The 25,068-nt window shown below is 49.4% G+C and overlaps 1 protein-coding gene across 2 annotated transcripts in view; it reads left to right on the top strand.

The window, feature by feature from the left end:
* The first annotated feature begins 500 nt into the window (after window positions 1–500).
* The window catches only part of SLC75A1 (solute carrier family 75 member 1), a 74,922-nt gene continuing 50,354 nt past the window's right edge, over window positions 501–25,068 (top strand). The window contains exons 1-3 of one of the 2 annotated variants that reach the window (XM_075333082.1): window positions 501–545; window positions 12,792–13,082; window positions 13,578–13,674. In XM_075333082.1, coding sequence (XP_075189197.1) covers window positions 12,924–13,082; window positions 13,578–13,674 — 256 coding nt within the window. In that variant the 5' untranslated portion in view covers window positions 501–545; window positions 12,792–12,923. Of the gene's footprint in view, window positions 546–9,921; window positions 9,974–12,791; window positions 13,083–13,577; window positions 13,675–25,068 lie in introns of those variants that run through there. The other variant, XM_075333093.1, reaches the window with a different exon arrangement.

Raw genomic sequence — 25,068 nt, 5'->3', positions numbered from 1 at the left:
TTTTTTCTAATATTTTTTTTTTTTTTTTTTTTACAGTAATCCATCGATTCACAGAAAAAAAACAACAAAGATCAGAACAGCCCCAATATAATATATAAAGGACATGTTCCACCCATAAAAAAAATAATAAAAAAAGACACATACGTGACAAACCCAACGCCTGAATGAAGCCGTCAGCAAACCAGTGCAAAGGAAAAAAAAAATCTCTGAAAAATAATTGTATTAATAGTTTGTGCGTGAATCTTCAGCATAATATCAAATATTACAGAGCGTAAAGATCTTAAAATAAAAGCCACACGTCAATTTCTTTTTTTTTCTGTGCACCCCTGAGGATGGCAAAATTGAACGCAGATATTTGGGGGGGGTTTACGCTGTCGATATGAGAAAATGTTTTTGTTTTCTCAAGTTTTGGAGACCGGACTCGCAGCACGGAAATCTGATGCTGTAGGAGGAGGCAAAGGGAGGATCAGGGCTGGGAGCAGGAGGGAACAGAGAGGAAGGGGAGAATCCACTGTACAGCTCGCACAGACTACAGGAAGACATGGGTAAGGAGTCTCTACGAGACAGCACACAAGAATAATGTATATATAAAACACCATAGAAAATCCAAAGGTTTCCTGCAGAGGAAAGAAACCCAGGGAGGAGGGGGATGATGGAGGAGCAAGCTACAGGTAGAGGAGATAATAAGGGAAAGGGCTGTAATCTGAGGAGGAGCATCACTCAGCACTGGAAGACTCGAACTTGGCAGGAAATGCAATGAAGACTTCTCTGCGGTGAAGAAATATCACCTCAAGGGGTTAAAAAGTGATAGAATTATTTAAAATAAAGCTACGCAGCGAGCAAAACTCGTTATTTGAATTATCTGGCATCCCCCCCCCAAATCATGTGGTTTAATTTTTTTTTTTTTTTTATTGCCTGATTAATTTCTACATCTACTATCTGTAACATTTCTGTTCTGTCGTTATTGTAATGTCTAAATTAGAATAGATCTTGAATTTTGAACGGCATCTTGAATTTTGTGGATCCATCACGTGACTGTACCGCCCCCGTGTCAGCAGCCGGAACTGCTCGGATCCGGATCCGCGGTGGCTCGAGGGGTCTCCAGACCCGCGGGTCATGCGGGCACTCAAAATGAAAAGGGAAGGGGGGTATTTCCAGGCGACTTTATAGTTAAAGTTCGTGACACCACCCACGGTGTGTTGTAAGTTGGAGTACCACCGCTGCTGATGGGAGCACCCAGTGGCGTTGGGATGGCAGCCAGGTGTTTAACCCCTCCGTGGGTAGGGGGGATGCTCCGGGGCTCGGCGATGCTGGCGGAGGGATACCGTTGAGGAGGTAAGGGTCACTACGTTCTCACTCAGTCCAATAACGCTGACACCGACAACTTGTAAACCAAAGTTCTGAGCACCGCTGCAGCAGGGAGGGAGCACGCTTGGATCCCGTGCCCATTGGTGTTGCTTGTTAGCCTGTGACCTTTTCCTTGGCACCTTTCTACTGATTGGCCCCTGTAGTGTAAACCTAGTCGGGTCCCGCTCACCAGTGTGGCTAACTGGGTGAGCTTGCTCTCAGGGTTCACGCTTGGGATTTTTCTGGACTGCGGATTGGGAAAGTCCTATCCCCCTCATTGTGCTAGTACCCCGATTTTGGAGCGGGTGGAGGATGAATCTTGAAGGCTTCGTCCTCTTTGGGTGAATTACCAGGACGCTTGAAGCTACTTCCCGGCCTAGGGTCCATGTACCCCGTCGTGCCCTGGCCCCTGCCCGGAGATGGCACAAGGCCGCCCTCCTCTGCAGTTCCGTGCCCCTTGTCACGATCCCCTGCGACCAGGGTTCCAGCTCCTACCAGGCCCAGACCAACGTCTGCCACCTAGTAGTCTCCAGGAGCCCTGCTCCCAACCGCCTCAAACGCTACACCTCTCTCAACTCCCTTCTACTCACACTCCTGACCCTCCCTAACTAACCCCCCCCCAAGTGGGAGGCCCTATTCCCTTCAGGCTGTCCATTGGTGTGTCTGATGGGTGTGGTGCAGAGTGGTTCTAGGATTTTGATTAGCTTGTTCTTAGCAACACCAAAGGCCAGGGATCCGTAACCAAGGAGGATGTGGATACTGTGCAGAAGGGAAGGTTGCACAATACCCTGTGACGACCTGATAGGCCAGGGCGTCACATGACGCCGGCAAAAAACTGATTCCGACGGACCATAGGGTTCTATGGGATTTCATTAGCAGGGGAGGAATCTCCGGCCCGCGGACCGTATGCGGCCCCCGATGACTTTTTATGCGGCCCATGGGCCCATTCCAGCGGACCGCAGTACTTGGGCGGCAGCTGCGGTCTTGTTGGCTTTTTAAATCACAATGTGTGGTGTGAATACCATTATGTCCTCAGGACGTACTTTCTAGGCATGGTAAGAGATGCACTGCACTCCTGTCCCACAGAAGAAAAGGAGCAGCAGGTTTTGAGCCTCCTTCCTCCGGCGGTGCTGTGAGCCTCCTTCCTCCGGCGGTGCTGTGAGCCTCCTTCCTCCGGCGGTGCTGTGAGCCTCCTTCCTCCGGCGGTGCTGTGAGTCTCCTTCCTCCGGCGGTGCTGTGAGTCTCCTGCCTCCCCCGGTGCTGTGAGTCTCCTGCCTCCCCCCGGTGCTGTGAGTCTCCTGCCTCCCCCCGGTGCTGTGAGTTTCCTGCCTCCCCCCGGTGCTGTGAGTCTCCTGCCTCCCCGGTTCTGTGAGTCTCCTGCCTCCCCCCGGTGCTGTGAGTTTCCTGCCCCCCCCCGGTGCTGTGAGTTTCCTGCCCCCCCCGGTGCTGTGAGTTTCCTGCCTCCCCCCGGTGCTGTGAGTCTCCTGCCTCCCCCGGTGCTGTGAGTCTCCTGCCTCCCCCGGTGCTGTGAGTCTCCTGCCTCCCCCGGTGCTGTGAGTCTCCTGCCTCCCCCGGTGCTGTGAGTTTCCTGCCTCCCCCCGGTGCTGTGAGTCTCCTGCCTCCCCCGGTGCTGTGAGTCTCCTGCCTCCCCCGGTGCTGTGAGTTTCCTGCCTCCCCCCGGTGCTGTGAGTCTCCTGCCTCCCCGGTTCTGTGAGTCTCCTGCCTCCCCCCGGTGCTGTGAGTTTCCTGCCCCCCCCCGGTGCTGTGAGTCTCCTGCCTCCCCCGGTGCTGTGAGTCTCCTGCCTCCCCCGGTGCTGTGAGCCTCCTGCCCCTGGCGGTGCTGTGAGCCTCCTGCCCCTGGCGGTGCTGTGAGCCTCCTGCCCCTGGCGGTGCTGTGAGCCTCCTGCCCCTGGCGGTGCTGTGAGCCTCCTGCCCCTGGCGGTGCTGTGAGCCTCCTGCCCCTGGCGGTGCTGTGAGCCTCCTGCCCCTGGCGGTGCTGTGAGCCTCCTGCCTCTCCCGGTGCTGTGAGCCTCCTGCCTCTCCCGGTGCTGTGAGCCTCCTGCCTCTCCCGGTGCTGTGAGCCTCCTGCCTCTCCCGGTGCTGTGAGCCTCCTGCCTCCCCCGGTGCTGTGAGCCTCCTGCCTCCCCCGGTGCTGTGAGCCTCCTGCCTCCCCCGGTGCTGTGAGCCTCCTGCCTCCCCCGGTGCTGTGAGCCTCCTGCCTCCCCCGATGCTGTGAGCCTCCTGCCTCCCCCGGTGCTGTGAGCCTCCTGCCTCCCCCGGTGCTGTGTACCAGCCCTAGTACTGTGTGTGCCCCCCCTCCCCCGTCCTGTGTGCCACCCTCCACTGCTCTGTGCTACCCCCCAGTGCTGTCTGTGTCCCCTTGGTGATATCTGTGCTCCCTCAATCCTGCACTTTTTCACACAAGAACCACGGTTTATTCACATGGGTTGCCTATGCTGCAGTTCCGCAGCAAATTGCCTGAAGAGTAGTGTCGCAGGATCGTTTTTGCGACATCTGAGAAAAAGGGTCAGATTATTCTGATCTGAATGTTATCCGTTTTTCTCAGAGGATAGGGAAAAAATAAAAAATTATAATCCACTGACTCAAATCCTTGAAAGTCAGATGACATTTGGATGTCATCAGAGTGTGGTCCAATATTTATTTATTTTTTTTTTCTCAGATCCGTAGATTTGCATTTGCATTTTCGATTTTTGATCTAATCACTCGCATCAAAGTAAGACCGGTCTCTGATTCATTTTTTTTTTTAAATTTTTCTGCAGAAATATCGGTCCGAGGAAAATATCGGACATGTGCATAACCCCATAGAACCCACTGGGTATGAGTGCTATCCATGAAAACCACAGAGAACACTCAGGGGAAAATCGGTTGTGTGCGTGAGCCCTAATTAGTTGTGTTAATGAGACTTCAAGAATCTGCAGTGTACACCGATTTTGTGCGGCGGATATTCTACGTGGACTTTATCCTGTGCAATGCATTGGATTTGCCGCAGAAATCACCTAAAGCCTTGTTCACATGGGGTGTTTTTGCCGTGTTTTGTTTTTTTTTTGTATGGTTTTTGCCTTGGTTTTATGCAAATTCATGCTAATAAAACTCTGCCTTCACAGTTACAGCAAAGTCTATTAAATTCCAGAAATGTTGCGCACGCACACACACACACACACACACACACACACACACACACACACACACACACACACACGTGTTTTTTACCTGAATATTTTGTCAACCACCACGGTTTTTGTTCCATTTTTGAAAGAATGAACATGGCATTTTTTTTAAATGTTTTTGCCATGGTTTTAAGTTTGTTTTTCACCCATAAAAATCTATGAGGAAGTTTTCAAAACTGTGGCAAAAAAAAACACGGCAAAACTGCATCATATTTCATGGCAAAGGATGACGTTTTGCTGCAGGGAAAAAAAAACTGCGCAAAAATACCCTGTGTGAACATTGCCCAAAATTGTATTCCTGCATTGTGGCGGCATTGCTACATTTAGGGAGGGAGGGGGCTTGCCACAGTTTTCAGACATTGCAGCAAATAGATTTTGCCACTGTATTGTAAAAATGTGAAAAAATGTGTACGGTTTGACACAATTTAAAAAAGTGAACAAATTGATAAACATGACTGTTGTTTGGGCGCAACATAAGATACCACGGCAAATGAATGTGGCTGAATTGTGAGCGCAGTGTAATAGCGGTCTTGCTATCATTAGATACATGTTTTAGACGCAATGAAAGATGCTGGTTTTGAAACCTATGCAAACTGCAGGAGAAAATGCTGGGGTTTAGATGAATCGGTAAATTCTCTAACGCAAAGGAAAAGTAGAAGACGCTAAACCATTCTGGTTTCTCTACATATAAGCGATTAACTCTCTAAAGAGGAGCAGTTTGGTTTGCTGTGCCGTGGTCCTCTGTGGCAGGTGAGGAAGTCTTCACTTCTGCGCCTGGCATCCGTGGCCGAGTGACCTGAGCTCCTGTGGCGCTTACTAGGTCCTGCGACATCATGAAGTTCCCAATAGTTTACTATAAAGCTCATAAACAAGGTATATAGTAATGCTCCGCAGTCAGTCGTGTGAAATGCAATGGTAAGTTTTTGATCCTAGGCTTTGGAAATAATAGTGATTGTATTAGAACTTTGTGCTTCAACAAATTCATCATTTTGCTTTTTTTTTTTTTGTAGTCACTTTTTTTACTTTTTTGTTTTGTAGGGTTAGTTGCTGTTTTTGGTGCCAAGTTATCAACATGGCGCACACAATTGATCAAATTGGTGCAAAGTAAAAAAAAAAAAAAAATAGGCTTTCTTCATGTCTTATACTGGTTCTACCACTTTGCATCAAATCACAAAAAATACAAAAACTTGTGAAAAATAGGGGGTATTTATCATGTTAGAAGTAAAGTTACAGTACCACAATTGTGAAAAAAGTACCGTATATAAATTTTATTATTGCAGAAATACAAGTATTAAGATTACACGTGATAACCACTTGATAATTTGATATACATAGTTTAAAAAATGAGACAGAGGAAAAAGAGGAACCACGGAGGGAGACAGACTACCCCCTGACAAAAGTACTTTTGTCAGGGGGTAGTCTGTCTCCCTCCGTGGGACCTCTTTTTTCCTCTCTCTGTCTCATTTAGACTTGTTTTTTAACTATGTATGTGTGGCGCCCTGGACAAGCCAGGTCGTCACAGGTACTACACCAAAACACCCCACACCTTGGCTAGGCACACCGAAGCCAAACTCAAAATCCTTGTTGCCTTCCTCCAGGGGATGATGTCCACACCAGGGGGTGGGCCAGGCGGTTGGTCCCGCCCACCGAGGAATTCACAGTCCTGGAGGCGGGAAAATAATTCAGTTGAGCGGAGTTGTGGAGAGAAGCGGTAGAGGAACACACTGACCGTGTCCGGGTGTGTGGCCCGGGCACTCAGCAAGGTTGGCAGACGGTGGTGACCGTCTGCAGGAGAGGCTAATTGGAGCAATCCGTATGGACCGTGGACGGGCAGTGGCCCGGCGGTACCGGATCGGAAAGTAAAGAGAAGCCAGCACCATCCGGCAGGGCCTACGGACCCCGACCAGGCTAGGAGTCGCCGTAAAACTGGTCAAATCCGTTAGCGAAGGGAACCTCCGGGGTTTCTCAGCAGCCAAGACCCGATTGAAGGCAACAGCTCACACCGTAGAGGGAAACACAGTCACCGCCAAGGCTACAGTTCCCAGGGCCAGAGCCTGCGGGCAAAAGGGGCTCCCTCAGCATCCATCCAAGCTGGGGAGCGGGTTACCGGTGGGAAGCCATCGGATCCGTAAACACAACACAGGTGCAGGGAAAGGCAGTCACCATCAACTTGCCGGGAGGAGAACAACCGCAGCCGCCTGTGGGACCCGTCCATCCAGCCGTTTGTTTGACCAGAGACTCTGTGTGGATTACTGGCTGAGTGAGTACCACCGTGCCGTGTGGCACAGCGCTGCCCCCGCGACTCTGCACCTCACCAGGCCCCGTAACCCGCCTGCCATCCCCAAACCCTCACCGGGGCCCCGGGACAACCAACCCCCCTACCCACGGAGGGGAGAACTAACATCGAAGCTGCGCCATGTCATCGCTTTCGGGATCCCCGTCCAGAGCTGCGGTGGTGTCACAACTTCACCACAACCGTGGGTGGCGTCACGGACAATAAATCCCCAAAATCATTCCCCTTTTCACTCACGGGCGAGGAGCGCCGCTCGAGTCCCCGGGATCCGGCCCACCGCTTGAGCCACCACCGAGCAGCAGCAGCCGGACCCGAGCAGTGGGTGAGCACAGCGTTCCCTCCTCCGCCCGCGACACATGTCAAATTATTAACTGGTTATCACATGTGATCTTAATACTTGTATTTCTGTAATAATACAATTTATATACTTTTTTCACAATTGTGGTACTGTAACTTTACTTCTAACATGATAAATACCCCCTATTTTTCACAAGTTTTTGTATGCATATTATGGGGTTAATGTATATTAATATCAATATGTGGTCCGCTATACTTGGTTTTTGTTTTCTTAAATCACAAAAAATGTGTCCAAATTTTGGAATATTCAAAAATACATCGGGGGAGGGAGGGAGGAAGGCACAGGAGTTGAATTATCAAATTCTGCATCTTTTTAAAAACGTCACAATTGATGAACCAGGTAAAGGCATCTGGAATTTCTAAGTGTGAAAGAAGCAAAAAAAAAACAAAAAAAACAAACGTTTTTCTAAAATAAAAAAAGACTTCAATAAAAGGGAAATGGAATAATAAAGTGAGGGCAAACAAAAAAATGCACAAAACACAAACTAGACAAAAAGGCGCAAAGACAATGATGACTCTAGAACAAAGTGCAACATTCTCACACTTTCTGGATTATCTGGTACTAGGACCTGTTACTGCATGTACATGCGGCTATAATCTGCAGTGCATATATTAAGAAGCCACTCTCGGCATCTGTGCTCTTTGTAGAAGTCTATGGAGATGTCCTATTTGTATATTAGGAGAATGTTCCCCCTTGAGGTTTTTATGACTCTTTAATACCATTTTATACAATTTAGATTCAAAGGAAACAAAAAGCCCATACAGGAAGATAGATAATACCATGAAGACTGAATCACCAGACCAACTTGTTGTCTTCTGTGACATCTGGTTTTCTGCAGTTTGCATTCGTCTTGCATGACTTCACTAAGAAGGTTAATTTTAGGGTGTTAAAAATGGATGAAAGATTAAGAGTTCAGTAAAGATTTTCCTTTATCCTCGGTTTATCCTCCTGAGCTCAGCAACTCTGCTGATGTTGATGTCTCACTGCGTTTTTATGAACAAGGCCTCATTGTTTACTAGGCGGCCTTATGAGTTGCCCATAGCAACCAAGCCTAGCTCAGCTTTCATTTCAAATTCAGCTTTTAAAAAATTAAAGTTGTGCTGTAACTGGTTACTATGGGCAACAAAGACGGCTTTAATATATCTGCTCCATTGATACATCCTCTCCCGGGAGCACAAAGGATAAAATTAAATAAAAAATTGTTTGTTTGTAGAAGTGGCCCAAACCAAAGTAGATCTAGACCTTAGACCAGATACAACATCTTTATGCTGACTCTGGCGTCAGGACGTTAGTGTCTGTGTGGCCCAGTACTGAAGGAAGGGGTGGAGTATATTTTATAAAGGTTGTTTAGGATTTAAAAAACATGGCTGTGTAGCGCCCAGAGAAGGGGGGTACTCGGTCCCGGGCGGCAACAAATAGGAATGTCACTCTGGTGGCCGTTGCCTGGTCCCGTGCTCAGGGCCCCTTTTTTGTCAATGGGGGGTATTTACAGGGGAGAAGAGTTTTTGTCATGTGACGCCACCTGCGGGTTGCGGTTAGGGATGGAGAACCGCCGCTGCTTAATGTAGGTACTCTCAGGGCTGGTAGTAGTGGCAGCTGAGATGGTAGGCCCTCCGCAGGTAGGGCTGTGCCTGGGAAATGTAATGGAGCAATAACGGAGACCACACCAGGTTGTCTTTAACAGTCTACTCGCTGTGGACCCAGGGATTGCTGGTTCAGGTCCCTTGGAGGACCAGTGCCAATGTAGTGACCCAGATTGCTCTGTCCCCGGCACTCTCTGTAGATTGAGTCCCAGTAGCGTGGAGCGTTTGGGAACCCCGACTATCCCTTTTGGGGTACAGTCTCATTTCTCCGTACGGCGGGCAGTGTGGACCCTGTGGGGCGGTAAGTGTCCGAACCCCGATCCTAGTTTACTGCTGATGCCCCCAGATTATTTGGTTCGGTGAAGTCCGTGAAGGTGTCCCCCACCGGGCAGTTATTTGCCAAACAGTCTAAAACTTGTGCTTGACCTGCCCTGTGCCCCGTGCGTGCTCCAGTCCCATCAGTATCTCAGTACCCATCCTGGCGATCTCTCTCCTGTGCCCCCGGGGTCATCGTTACACAGACCCAGCTCAGGCACGTCCGCACACCTCTCCTGTGTGCTTCTTCACTCTCTCCTCCCCATCTACTGACTGACTGACCCCTCCCACAAGGCTGGCTATACCCAGGGACGCGTTCCCATGGCTACCATCCCCTTACGTCCACCCTCTATGCACAGTCTGGAGAGATGAGAACTAGGATTTTAGATGTGTTTTGGTGGAAAAGGCACTGATACTCCAGGTCTCAGGGGGTAGGTCCTGCATCCCCAAGAGGATGCAGTTTCCTGTAGTGCCCTGAGGTTCTCAGGGACGCTACAGCTGCCTTCTTCCAAAAATAATACTGCGCCCTGTATACCGGTTGCGTGTGGTGTTGCAGCTTTGCACCACCCAAATGAGCTGAGCAGCAATAACAAAGACAAGCTGTAGAAAATGGGAGCGCCGTCTATGACTGCGATATCTATCTAATTGGTGCATTCTGGCGCAAGGTTTTGGTTGCTCTATTGCAATGTGATTGTGGATTGCCGTGGCAGTCAGGGGCATGCTAAAAGCCCCCATTGCTGAAATTTTGGTACTCATGTCCTGTGAAGACCAGCCACATGCTGGGCTTCATAGTAGGCCACGATTTCAACTATATAATATGTATATAATGCCAAGATATTGGTTTTTGGATCTTCCTCAAAAAACGGCAATAAAATGCAATCAAAACATGGTATGTATCCTGTAGTGAAAATGAGCCACTGCAATGCATATTTATTGTGTTGTATAGAAATTTTTGTCATTTTTAAATACTTTTATATTAGACCATCTCCTGAATGTCTAATGAAATGTAAATGTCTTCCTTACCAAGACTTTTTGTTGCCCTAAAGAACCGGCAAATCTGGCCAACGACGCAACAGCTATCCTGACCTGCAGAACGACCTAGCTAGTCATTGGGGACGTTGTAAAGTAGCTTTTTGAAAGGGAAGTCGCTAACAAAGTCGCTGTAAAGGCCCCTTTACACACTGAAACTTTCTAGCGATCATGCTGCACAGCGGGAAACAAAGGACCAAAGAATGGTCCTGAACGATTTGTAGCGATCAGCAACTTCACAGCAGGGGCCAGGTCGCTGATGTGTTTCACACACTGCAATGTCGCTGGGGAGGTCGCTATAACGTCACAAAACCGGTGACGTTACAGCGATGTCGTTTGCGATGTTGCAGTGTGTAAAGCCACCTTAAGTGTCTCTGTTTAAACTAAGTGGTAGCTTGTACATATGACCTGTACATGGCTGGGGGCAGTGAGTACATTGTGTGCGTGACATTCAGAGTGTGATATTTTATTGAATGTTCTCAGTGAGAGGAACAAAATTATAATCTTGTGATACCGCAGAACATTCAGAGTGTGGTAGCATTGATCGTCATGGGTGTATATATATATACTGGTTGGGGTACGTGTTGTGCTCAATCTGTAGCCTGATTTGAGGAGCAAGTGTGAGATTAAGCTGTAGAGTGACGTGGACCCCCTTGTAGCGTCCCCCTCGTAACTATTTGTTTTGTTTCTATCCACTTAAGCTCATTCAAATCTTCTTGTTCCACCAAAAAGCAAGCCCTCCTACCACTGTCAGGGCTGGGCAAAATGCAGCCTGTGAGTCACACCCGGCCCGTAGACCGAGACAGCCGAAGGGCTGAAAACAGCGTGCCGCACCGTGCCCTCCCGTGCTGCCCAGCCATCACTGCCACCCGCTTCCTGATGTCTCCACTATTTGCATCCACAGGATGTAGAAGTGGTGAAAATATTGGTGAAAGATGGTCCCGCTAGCTTTCTTCCACCAATCGGCTTGAGACATCATCACATGTCCTGTGCGGAGGATAATGTATATAGGAGGTTATGTGGGGATCATGCTGTATATAGATGGGCTATGTGGGGGACTCAGCCCCTCTATATACAGCATGAGTCCTCCACATAGCCCCCACATATGCTGTATATAGAGGGGCTCATGCTGTATATAGAGGGGCTATGTGGGGGACTTATGCTGTATATACAGGGACCATGTGAGGGGTCATGCTGTATATAGAGGGGCCATGTAGGGGGTAATGCTGTATATAGAGAAGCCATGTGGGTGGTCATGCTGTATATAGAGTGGCTATGTGGGGGTCATGCTGTATATAGAGTGGCTATGTGGGGGTCATGCTGTATATAGAGTGGCCATGTAGGGGGTAATGCTGTATATAGAGGAGCCATGTAGGGGGTCATGCTGTATATAGAGGGGCCATGTAGGGGGTAATGCTGTATATAGAGAAGCCATGTGGGTGGTCATGCTGTATATAGAGTGGCTATGTGGGGGTCATGCTGTATATAGAGTGGCTATGTGGGGGTCATGCTGTATATAGAGTGGCCATGTAGGGGGTAATGCTGTATATAGAGGAGCCATGTAGGGGGTCATGCTGTATATAGAGGGGCCATGTAGGGGGTAATGCTGTATATAGAGAAGCCATGTGGGTGGTCATGCTGTATATAGAGTGGCTATGTGGGGGTCATGCTGTATATAGAGTGGCTATGTGGGGGTCATGCTGTATATAGAGTGGCCATGTAGGGGGTAATGCTGTATATAGAGGAGCCATGTGGGGAGTCATGCTGTATATAGATCAGCCATGTGGAGGTCATTCTGTATATAGAGGGGTCATGTGGGGAGTCATGCTGTATATAGAGGGTCCATGTAGGGGAGTTATGCTGTATATAGAGGGGCCATGTGGGGGTCATGCTGTATATAGAGGGGCTATGTGGGGGGGTCATGCTGCATATAGAGGGGCCATGTGAGGGGTCATGCTGTATTTAGAGGGGCCATGTGGGGGAGTCATGGTGTATATAGAGGGGCCATGTGGGGGGTCATGCTGTATATAGGGGGATGTCACATACTTCTGCTCAATAGTAAGTAATACAATCAATATAAATTTAATATTTCAACCTATTAGTTTGGATCCCCCACATCAGTCAGGGTCTCTCATGTAGCTCCCCCGGGAATATAATTGCCCACTTCTGCACTATATTGATGAAAAAGTTCTGGGTATTTGAAGAAAAAAGCTTAAATGAAAAATGGCACAGGAAGAGGTTATAAAGTATATTATGCACTGAAGAAATGTGCCTATTCTTCTGGGGGTCGGTAAATATCCCCCCTTTTTTCTGGAGGTCTCCTTGACGTTCTAGTTGAGGGATTGTGAGCGGGGATGTGCATACATTTTATGTAGCTTAGTCTGTAGGTAATAGGATAGCTCAGACCAAGATTGCAAAAGCAGCACCCTGTATACCTGTATTATCGCTACACCACTGGGTATTCTCCATGATGGAGGCTTCCTGCAGTTTCAGCACAGTCTTTGCAAGACCATTAAAACACAAGTTGCTTTGCATCATTCCAACATGAGTAACTTTACTTAAAGGGAACAGCTTCCTGTCAGATCATTTTACTACTTCACCCATTGCTTCCTGCTTCACTGATTGTAGCAACGTCTGGGTATGACAAAATAATAACTGAAGTTCTGCTTTCTTCCCAGCATCAAGAATGTCACCATAACCTATAAAGTGCTCTGCCGTGAGTCAGCACTATTGAGCCTCCTGGGAGGTGGAACATTGAAGGAGGTAGCCGTCCTCAAGACTGTACATGACAGCGTGCAACATAACAAAGGATGAAGAAGGTGCAAACAGCGAAGACCCAGCAGGGGCCCACGCAAAGCCCTCAGAGGGTCATCACCGCCGTCTTCTTGGCTCTGCTCATCGACCTTCTGGGTTTCACTCTTATCCTACCGCTCTTGCCTTCCATATTGGATCATTATAGCAAGTCCAACGTAAGTACATTGGTGCCCAATCCTTGCCTTTTTACTATTTTTGCAGAAACCTGTGTTTTATACTTCCCAAACTTAAGGAACTGAACAGAAATGGGGTGAGGAGTTGGCCCAGGGATCATGGAAGATGGCAAGGATAAAAATACTCATTCCATTGATTTTGTACAGGGTTAGAAAAATGGCGCCACACCTTTCCGCAAGTGGTATGGCACTTCAACCTTATTCAGTTTAAAGCAGATGTGTAACTTGATTTCCCAATACAATGCATACATTACGGAATAGATCACGGAGGCTGGTGTACTTACTTAGAAAATCCATGTCAGAATGACCATATAATCAATAGTGGATTGACACCATTGGGGCTCCTATATTTTTGCATAGGAGCCGTCTGTCTGTGAATAGCTACATCCTAATATATAGCAATAAATATATAACAGAAATGGTGTGCGAAAAATGGTTATGTACAATCCACCCAAATCCTTGTTTCTTATTATCCAGGATGGACTTTATCAGACGTTGCAGCACACAGTGGACTGGTTTGCAGGAGCGGTTGGGGTTCCCCAGGAGAGAAAGTACAACAGTGTTCTGTTTGGAGGTGAGTGTCTGTGATCCACTAAACATCCAAACTCAATAATTTCCCTTTGCATTATAGAGGTTGTCCATTACTTTTACATTGCATGCCTATCTTTAGGATAGGTCATCAATGTCTGATCGGCCGGGGTCCAACATCCTGAACTCCCGTTAATCAGCTGTTCCCGGTGTTGGCGGCAGCAGGCAACCGGAATTACTCAGTTTCCGAGTTGCTCCATAAACTGATAGCGGCTGGGTACTGCACATTCGCCTCTTATTGATTTGAATAGTAGGCGGATGTACAGTACCCAGCTGCTATCGGAAGACAGAGGAGCTCCAGCACTGACCATTTCCAGCTCTCTGCACTGAGAACAGATGATTAGCGGGGTGCAGGGTGTTGGACCCCGGCAGATCAGACATTGATGACTTCTCCTAAGGATAGGCTATCAATGTAAAAGTAGTGGACAACCCCTTTAACATCCTGTTATCTAAAGCTTTCATTTAGTGCTGGAACTCTAAAACATCAAAACCGATGCAATGCGTGCCACAGTATGTAACCACAGCCTACAAAACCACTCACTTTACCTTGTACTGCTCCTGGGTCACCTACCACGTGGAGGTTGTACTACTTTACAATTCCAAAGAATCAGTGGCGTCACTAGGGTTCGATGGGCCCTGGTGCAAAGTTTGGACCTCGCCCCCGACAGTACACCGACACTCGGGGTACAGGATAATGACGCTGACACTCAGGGAACGGGATAGTATGGCTGACACTGGGTTCTTTCCCTCAGCACCCAGGTTTCCCATGATCTGAATTCCCTTTTCCTATCAGCACTCAGATTTCCTATGTTCTGAAATCCTATCCTCAGCACCCACCATCCCCATGCTTTGCTATACATCTTTTTCTCAGCACCCATCTTTCCCATGATATCAGAGCATGGGAAAGCTGAGTGCTGAGGGAAATAGCCTCAAAACTTTCCCATCTCATTCTTGTAGCTTAGTCCCCCTTCGTATATAGTTCTCCAAATACTATAATGGCCCCAACATACCATTCCATATAGTATAATGGGTCCCACATAACCCTTCATATATTAGAATGCATTTACATAGTCCTCCATTTATTATAATTCATCCGATAGTCCTCCATCTATTATACTGCACCCCATAGTCCTCCATATATTATAATGCAGCCCCCGTAGTCCTCCATGTATTATAATGCATCTCCATAGTCCTACATGTTTTATAATGCACCCTCCATAGTCCTCCATGTATTATAATGCAGCTCCATAGTCCTGAATGTTTTATAATGCACCCTCCATAGTCTTCTATGTATTATAATGCAGCCCCCATAGTCCTGCATATTTTATAATGCACCCACCATAGTCCTCCATTTATTATAATGTAGCTCCATAGACCTGAATATTGTAGTATGCAGCCCCCATACCATTTAATGCACTCTATAGGCCGCCATGTACTATAATGCACACCCATAGGCCTCCATATATTATAATGCAGCCCCATTGTCCTCCATGTTTTCTAAGTCAGCCACATAGTCCTCCATATTGTATTATGCAGTCCACATACCGTTTAATGCACACCCATAGTCTTCTATATACAGTGGAACCTCGCTTAACAAGTAACCCACTTAATGAGAATTTCGCTTAACAAGCAAAGCTTTCTGTAAATTTGTAACCCGCTTTACGAGAAAGCTTTGCTGTACGAGCAAAATTCTCACCGCACACACTTCCGGTTCCATATATCCACCGCACTCTGACCCGCACTTGCAGTCCACGCAAACACACACAAGCACGCACAAACACACACGCACGCACGCACATACAGTATTATGATCACCTTACCTTCCGTTCCACTGCCGGGCTCATGGTTCTTGTAGTTCCCGGGTACATCGCGACGTCCTCGCGGCGAACTACAAGACCCAGGAGGCCGGCGATGGAACAGAAGGTAAGGTGATAATATCATATAATATAATATAGTGTACCTTTCGTTTCTTCACCGGCCTCCTGGGTCCTGTAGTTCGCCGCTCTGCTCCACTCCAGGCTGTACATCGGCATCCATAGCAACGAGGCAGGAACTTCCTGTCACCGCTACTGAAAGGCAGCACGCTGGCCAATCAGAGGCAAGCGGCTCTGCCTTTGACGTCAGCGCTCTGGCCGGGAAGTTCCTCCCTCGTCGTTATGGTAACCCGATACACAGCCCGGCCCCGTACCAGAGAACAGCAAGTCCCAGGAGACCAGCGATGCAACGGAAGGTAAGGTAAGCATATAATATGTGCGTGTGCGTGTGTGTGTGGTTGTGCGTGTTTGTGCATGTGTGGAATGACAGAATAGGGGACCAGGATGGGACATTTAACACGTTGTGGAACGAATCGTCTGCATTGCAATGATTTCCTATGGGAAATCTTGCTTTACTGAACTTGGTTAACAAGCACACTCTCAGAACGGATTGTTCTCGTTAACCAAGGTTCCACTGTAGTATAATGCAGCTCCATAGTCCTGAATGTTTTATTATGCACCCCATAGTCCTTCATATTTTATTATACAGCCCCAGTACCATTTTAATGCACCCTATATACCTCCAAGTATTATAATGCATCTCCAAAGTATGTATAAGGTGTCTCTCATATTGTATTATTCGGCCCCCATACCGTGTAATGCACTCCCATAGGCCTTTGGTCACCGTGTACTCACAGATTAAAAAAAAACCAAACAACAGAAAAAACAAAAAACAACAAACCCTCCAGGGGTGGACGTGGACACTGAGAGCAAAGGGCCCCTGTGCAAGATTTGACCATGCCGCCCTCCTGAACCCTTCTCAGACCTCCCCCTGCCTCTTGGGGTCTTCCATTTTACCATTTTAAGTTTTGTTGTGCTCATCATCTAGTACTTGGAAAAAATAAAATTGGAGTTACTCCTTCTCACCCGGTCCACTGGTGTCTCTCTGCTGCTCCGTCTGTTTACAGGCTGCAGTAATAATGTCACACATGACCACTTTAGCTAATCACAAGGCTCCGCAACTGACGCCTTCTATAAGGAGGATAAACACATACACACACACACACACACACACACACACACACACACACACACACACACACATATATATATACACACACACACACACACACACACACACACACACACACACACACACACACACACAATTATATACAGTACAAGTAACATAGGTATGTGTGTAAAAGTAAACACAGATCCAATAAGTATGTACCGCCCCGCGGCCTCGGCTGCGGCCACCGAGCCGCTGGGATCCGGGCTCGTGTGTCGGTGGCTCGAGCGCCTCCAGACCCGGGGGTCACGTTGCTCTGGAAGGGTGTAGTGGCGGTGCACGCAGGGGTTTGGGTGATTGGTGGAATTGATAAAGTTCGTGACACCACCCACGGGTTGTGGTGATTGTATGGTGGATACCACCGCTGACGTTGACTAGGCCTCTCAGGGACGGTGTTATGCAGCTTGATGTTAACCCCTCCGTGGGCAGGGGGCGATGGTCCCGGGGGCCTGTGGGAAGGTGAGGGCCGGGGTGCAGGGCGCAGGGTCGCGGTGCAGCGTGGTGTGGTGCCTGACGGCACTGGGCACTGGTGTACTCACTCTGACACAAGATAACGGAGTCTCTGGTAAACCAAACGGTAGAAAGGATGGGGCCCACAGACGGCTACGGTGTTCTCCCTGGACAGGCTGGGGATGGCTGTCGTTTCCCTGCATCTGTGTTCTGTATTTTTTGACTCCTGTGCCTGGACACCGGTAGTCCGCTCCCTGGCGTGTAAGTGTCGTAGGAGCCCGTTTGCCCGCAGCGCTGGTCCTTTGGATCTCTTGCCTTTGGCGGTGGCACTTATCCGAGATGGTTTGGCTGTTGCCGTCAATCGGGACTTGGGTGGGAATGAACCCCTGAGGTCCAGACCGCAATCAGTAAATTCGACTATCAGGGCGGCTTCTAGCCTAGTCGGGGTCTGAGTACCGTGCCTGGTGCTTGAGTCCAATTGGCTCCCCGGTTCGGTACCGGCGGGCCACCGCCCGACCCCGGTCCTACAGTTCCACCGACCGTTCACCAACTCCTGCAGACGGCCACCACCGTCTGCCGACCTTGCTGGAGGTGCCTGGGCTCCGACCCAGACACCTAGACAGTCTGTGGCAGGCCTGGTCCCAGGTCTGCCTGTGCACATCTTTACTCCTCTCCTCTCCACTCTGACTCTCCGACTCTGACTCTGACTGATGTGTTTTCCCGCCTCCAGGACTGTGAACTCCTCGGTGGGCGGAGTCAACCACCTGGCTCTGACCCAATTGGTGTGGACATCAGACCCTGGAGGGTGGCAACAAGGATTTTTGTTTGAATGTTGTCACCTGTCCGGGGAAGGAGGTGTGTGTGGTGTTGTGTCTGACTACCTGGCTAGTCCAGGGCGTCACAAGTATATACTCACCTCTGTTTCTTCATAAGTTGCTGATGACCTGTGGAGTTTTTCCTGCTCTTCTCCTGCTGTGGAGATGTGCAGCCTCCATCTTCCTGCTGTTCCCTCTGCTCTGACGTACACACCTGCAGAAATCAGCTGCTCCTCTTTAGCTGCGGCTTCCATCTTCTTCCCTGGCTCTTAGCAGGGGGAGGGGCAGAGTGTCCTGCAGATCTGCATGGGAACATAGGAGGGTTTCTTACTGGTTTCGGGGCTGATCGGCACTCAGCAGTTTCCTGGTGAGTGGGTCGGACACCAGACCTATATATTCCTGATTACGTACATGGCCCTCCTTTAGTTGCCAGGGCCCCCTCCCCTCTGTGCCACGGTACAATAATTGTGTGCTGCCCCCGTGCCAGCAGCCGGCGCTGCTCGGATCCGGGCCTTCTGGGGTGGTGGCTCGAGGGTCTCCGGACCCGGGGGGTCTCGCGGCCACGCCGAGTAAAAAAGTGGGACGTAGATGTACGGGCTAGGCTGTATTAAGTTCGTGACGTCACCCATGGTGTGTGGTGAGGTGGGACACCACCGCTGCGGTCGTGGGGAATCCGGGGGGAGATGTTGTGGCAGCTAGATGTTAACCCCTCCGTGGGTAGAGATGGTTGCCCCAGGACCCAGTGTTTTGTGCAGGGTATAGCGATGGCAAGGGGGTGCTCGGTTACTCAGTCAATGAATCACACAAGTCTCTGGTAAACCAAGGTGCTAGTGGCCGGCACCGCGGCCGGTTGCATTCGGATCCCCCACCCAGACTGCTGGTCTCTATCCTTTTCCTCTGCACTGTCTTTGTGTAAGGTGGACGTTCCTAGTCTGGAACTCAGGAGTCCTCTCCCGGCTGGATGTGGCCTAAGGAGCTGTGCACGCAGACACTGGCCCGTGGGATCTATGGGCCCTGGCGGTGACCTCCTATCCCTATCGGTGGGCTGTTGTCTTCTATGAGGGACTTTGGGTGGGACAGAACCTCTAGTCCTGGCCTCAATCGGTTAATTAACCAGGCCACTTGTTTCTGGTCCTGGCTTCAGGGTCCGAGTACCCCCCTTTGTGCTCCAGTTTCCGGGTCGGTTCCCCGTGTCGGTACCGGCGGGCTACAACCCTGTCCCGGTTCACCTCGGTTCTGCCGAGCCGTCTTCCCATCTCCTGCTGATGGAGACCATCATCTGCCACCTAGGCAGAGGCACCAGGGCTCCAACCCTGGCACCGTTCAACTTGAACTTCCTCTGCTGGAGCTACACCTAGCTCCAGCCCACCTCCTCTCAACTTGAACTCCAAACTTAATCTGCTTGTTTTCCCGCCCTGGGCTGTCTAGACCCCTAGGTGGGCGTGTCCCAACCGCCTGGTCACGCCCCCTGGTGTGTCTGTCTCTCCCTAAGGAAGGGGGTGACTAGGGTTTTAGGTCGGCTGTGTGTTTCCTAAATGAGGGAAGGTGTTATGCGGGGGCCTTACTGTGACTCTGGTTTTGCCAGGGCGTCACATTTGCACAAGCTGTCAGCCACTGCACTGTCCTCTCACCACCCCTCGTTCCTCCGTTGCTCCGGTCAGCTTCCTCCGGTCCTGTGCTCTGCTGTTTCAGCTCAGCAGCGCGCAATGATGACGTCGGGGAGAATGAAGAAAAATGGAACGGAGCGCTGCTCTCCATTCTTCATCGTTGCTGTGTGTGATGATGGGTGAGGGGGGCCCGGTTCTCCATGCTGCCGCTGACACCGGGCCCCCTGACTCACGGGTGCATACAGACAGCGTGGTCTGCCACTAATCAGCGCAGCCGGCTGCTGATCTGCAGGGCGGGCCCCTAATCCTGCGGGCCCGGTTGCAATGGCGACCCCTGCGACTGCGGTAGCTACGCCCCTGCCAAGAATCCATCAGCAGAGTACTCGAAGCCGCTAATGAACTTGCAGAAATTTGGACATAACTGCAGCATTTGCAACAATTTTAATGCTCCAATGCAGGGATGGGCAATTAATTTTTCAGATGGGCCAAATGAGAGAACATGATTTGTGTGGACGGCTGAACCAATAAGCTGAAATTAATTCTGCTCAATATTAAGTGATACAATATTAATATAAGTATGCGGACATGCCCCTATATACAGTATGAGCCCACACACACAGCCCCCTATATCTAGTATGAGCCTCAACATAGCTCCCTACATACAGGATGAACCATCACGCAGCCCCCTATATACAATATGAGCCCTCATTTAGCCTCCAATATACATTTTCGAGCCCCCACATAGCCACCTATATACATTTATGACACCCTCATAGCCTCTTATATACAATATGAACAACACATGGCCTCCTATATACACGTGAGCCCCCACATAGCCTCCTATGTACATTTCTTAGCCACCACATAGTCCCGTTTGTATACAATGTGATCTCCAAAAAAGCCCCTCTATATACAGTGTGAGCCTATCACACAACCTTCTAAATATGGCGTGTGCTCTCACATAGCCTCCTATATAGATTTCTGACCTTCCACATAGCCTCCTATATTCATTTCAGAGCCTCCCCCAGTTAGCCTCCTGTGTATATATATCTTGCAAAAGTATTCGGCCCTCTTAAATTTTTCATCCTTTTCCCACATTTCAGGCTTCAAACATAAAGATAAAAATGTTAATGTTCTGGTGAAGAATCAACAACAAGTGGGACACAATTGTAAAGTTGTACGAAATTTATTGCTTATTTTAAACTTTTATAAAAAATAAATAACTGAAAATTGGGGCGTGCAATATTATACGGCCACTTTAAGTTAATACTTTGTAGCGCCACCTTTTGCTGCGATTACAGCTGCAGTCGCTTGGGGGATGTGTCTATCAGTTTTGCACATCGAGAGACTGAAATTCTTGCCCATTCTTCCTTTGCAAACAGCTGGAGCTGAGTGAGGTTGGATGGAGAGCGCTTGTGAGCAGCAGTTTTCAGCTCTTTCTACAGATTCTCGATTGGATTCAGGTCTGGACTGTGACTTGGCCATTCTAACACCTGGATACGTTTTTTTGTGAACCATTCCATTGTAGATTTTGCTTTATGTTTGGGATCATTGTCTTGTTGAAAGACAAATCTCTGTTCTAATCTCAGGTCTTTTCCAGACTCCAACAGGTTTTCTTCACGAATGGTCCTGTATTTGGCTCTATCCATCTTCCCATCAATTTTAACCATCTTCCCTGTCCCTGCTGAAGAAAAGCAGGCCCAAACCATGATGCTACCTCCACCATGTTTGACAGTGGGGATGGTGTGTTCAGGGTGATGAGCTGTGTTGCTTTTACGCCAAACATATCGTTTGGCATTGTGCCCAAAAAGTTCGATTTTGGTTTCATCTGACCAAAGCACCTTCTTCCACATTGGTGTGTCTCCCAGGTGGCTTGTGGCAAACTTTAAACAACACTTTTTTTATGGATATCTTTGAGAAATGGCTTTCTTCTTGCCACTTTTCCATAAAGGCCAGATTTGTGCAGTGTACGACTGATTGTTGTCCTATGAACAGACTCTCCCACCTCAGCTGTAGATCTCTGCAGTGTATCCAGAGTGATCATGGGCCTCTTGGCTGCATCTCTGATCAGTCTTCTCCTTGTTTGAGATAAAAATTTTTGAGGGACAGCCGGATCTTGGTAGATTTGCAGTGGTATGATACTCCTTCCATTTCAATATGATCGCTTGTACAGTGCTTCTTGGGACGTTTAAAGTTGTGGAAATCTTTTTGTAACCAAATCCAGCTTTAAACTTCTCCACAACAGTATCACGGACCTGCCTGTTGTGTTCCTTGATCTTCATGATGTTCTCTGCGCTTTAAACAGAACACAGACTATCACAGAGCAGGTGCATTTATACGGAGACTTGATTACACACAGGGGCTTATATTTATCATCATCAGTCATTTAGGACAACATTGGATCATTCAGAGATCCTCAATGGACTTCTGGAGTGAGTTTGCTGCACTGAAGGTAAAGGGGCCGTATAATATTGCACGCCCCAGTTTTCAGTTATTTATTTTTTTACAAACGTTTAAAATAAACAAAAAATATCGTTGAACTTCACAATTGTGTCCCACTTGTTGTTGATTCTTCACCATAACATTACATTTTTTATCTTTGTTTGAAGCCTGAAATGTGGGAAAAGATTGAAAAATTCAAGGGGGCCCGAATACTTTCGCAAGGCACTGTACATTTTGACCCCCCACATCTCCTCCTGCATATACATTTCGAGACACCTACATAGCCTCCTGTACATGCAAACATCCCATACACCTGAAAAAAATAAAAAAAATACTAAAAGCAAAACCCCACATACTATCCTCGCTCCCGTTCCCCTGGTGCTCTGCTCCGGTCTCTGATGCACTGATGCTCCACACAGCCAATGCGATGATATGCCATCTGCTGTCCCACACTTTAATTAGTGGAAGACTGAGCCAACGACATCCTGAGGCTGTGTACCGCCCCACTCGCAGCCTCCGAGCTGCTGGGATCCGGACCCGGGGGGCCTCACGGTCACGTCAACTAAAAAGGGGATGGAGTTGTATGGGCTCGGCCGTACGGGGACGTAGTTGTACGGGCTGGGCCATACTCGATTCGTGACGCCACCCACGGTGTGTGGTGAAAGATGGCACCACCACTGCGGCTATGGGGCACACCGGGGTGATGGTACGGCAGCAAGTTCTTAACCCCTCCGTGGGTAGGGATGGTGGCCTTGGGACCCAGTGTTATGCAGAGCTGCAGGTTTTGATACACTCACGGTTTAGGCATTCTGGCACCGGACAAGGGTGCACGGCGGCAAGGAGTCAGTAAAAGACCACGTTCTTTGTTAAACCAACGTGGTGGTGGCCGGCCTCCGGGACGGGTGTATCTGGTCCCACACCCGGGCTAGCAATAAGGGTCCTATTCCTCTGCACTGTAGATGTGTCTCTCAACATGGACTCCCCGGTGTGTAACGCAAGTGTCCGCTCCCGGTCCTTTGTTGGGAGCCATGCCCGTCGACGCTGACCGGTGGGATTTTACTAGGCCATTGGCAGAGGCCCTATCCCTCTCTGTGGGTGGTTGTCACTTTTCGGGACTTAAGGTGGGACAGGACCTAAAATCCTGCCCTCAATCGGTTAATTAGATAGGCTGTTGGTGCCGGTCCTGGCTTCAGGGTCCGAGTACCCCCTTGTGCACGGGTTCCGGGTCGGTTCTCCGGCAGCGTCTTCCTGTCTCCTGCTGCCCCTGACTGCTATCTGCACCTAGCCAAGGCACCAGGGCTCCGACCCTGTGCCAGCCAAACTTTCCTCCTTACTCCTCTCCTCCTTCCTTTTCTCGTTCTCAACTCCTTCTGTTTAACTGACTTGTTTCCCGCCCCGGGCTGTCTAGACCCCTAGGTGGCAGTTTCCTTCCATTTAAATATCAATTATCCTTATTAAACACACACTTCAAACTAATCCAAGACAACAACCTAACCAAAATTATGATTAGGTATGAAGTGAAAGCGTATACATATGTTTTTTGTAAAAATAGAAACTTTATTGATATAAATTCAACAATTTTTTAAAAAAACAGGAAGAACCCACGAAGTGGGGCACATGATCCCAGGATGACATCCATAATTAATCACTTGTAATTGCTATTACAATAGATTTGTTGACAACAGGATAAATATCACAATCATATTCCCATATAGTGAAAAGAAACCACATACAGTTGCCTATGGGGCTTGTTTTGCCGTTTGTGACGCCCTGGACTAGTCAGGTAGTCACAGACATAGCACCACACACACTCCCTCCCCTGGATCGTAACACCAGTCAAACAAAAACCCTTGTTGCTTCCCTCCAGGGTCTGATGTCCACACCAGGTGGGGTGGAGCCAGGTGTTTGGCCCCACCCACCGAGGAGTTCACAGGCCTGGAGCCTGGAAAAAGCAGTAAGTTCAGTGGAAGTGGAGTAGTGGAGTGGTAGAGATTAAGTTTGGAGGTGAAAGTGAGAGGACAGAACCTGTTAGTGTCGCGGGCGGAGGAGGGGACGCTGTGCTCACCCACTGCTCGGGTCCGGCTGCTGCTGCTCGGTGGTGGCTCAAGCGGTGGGCCGGATCCCGGGGACTCGAGCGGCGTTCCTCGCCCGTGAGTGAAAGGGGGTGGTTTGGTTTAGGGATATTGTCCATGACGCCACCCACGGTTGTGGTGAGGTTGTGACACCACCGCTGCTCTGGACGGGGATCTCGGGAGCGATGACAGGGAGCAGCTTGGATGTTGTTTCTCCCCTCCGTGGGTAGGGGGTTGGTTGTCCCGGGGCCCGGTGAGGGGTAGGAATGGATGGCAGGCGGGTTACAGGGCCTGGGGAGGTGCAGGGTCGCGGGGGCAGCGCTGTTCCGCACGGCACAGTGGTACTCACTCAGCCAATGATGAATACAAAGTCTCCGGTAAAACAAACGGCTGGATGGACGGGTCCCACAGACTGCTGCGGTGTTTTTCCCCTGACCTCAGGTTGGTAGTGTAAGTCCTTTCCTTCACCTTCGTGTACGCTCCTCCTGTGCTCCGGTTTCCAGCTGGCTCCCCGGTTCGGTACCGGACGGGCCACTACCCTGTCCCGGCTACCTACGGTTCCACCAAGACTGTCTTCCCGGCTTCCCGGCTCCTGCAGACGGCCACTACTGTCTGCCTCACTGGCTACACGATGGACCTAGGCTCCAACCTAGGCGCCAGGCTGCGTCTGCCTCTCTGCAGACCTCCTCTCTCTTCCTCTGCCTGGACTTGTCTGAGCTGGTTTTTGCCTCAGGCCAGCTAGACTCCTCGGTGGGCGTGCCCATCTGCCTGACTCCACCCACCTGGTGTGTCTGTCTGAACCCGAGGGAAGAAACCAGGTCTCACTTATGATGTCTGCTGTGAACTGCTGGGGGTGTGTGTGTGTGTGTTGTTACCTGTGGCCCCTGGCTTGCAGAACCGTAGGACCGGGGTCGGGCGGTGGCCCGCCGGTACCGAACTGGGGAGCGGA

Source organism: Anomaloglossus baeobatrachus, chromosome 1 (assembly GCF_048569485.1).
Source record: "Anomaloglossus baeobatrachus isolate aAnoBae1 chromosome 1, aAnoBae1.hap1, whole genome shotgun sequence".
Taxonomy (NCBI): domain Eukaryota; kingdom Metazoa; phylum Chordata; class Amphibia; order Anura; family Aromobatidae; genus Anomaloglossus; species Anomaloglossus baeobatrachus.
This window is presented reverse-complemented; position numbering and strand designations above follow the sequence as displayed.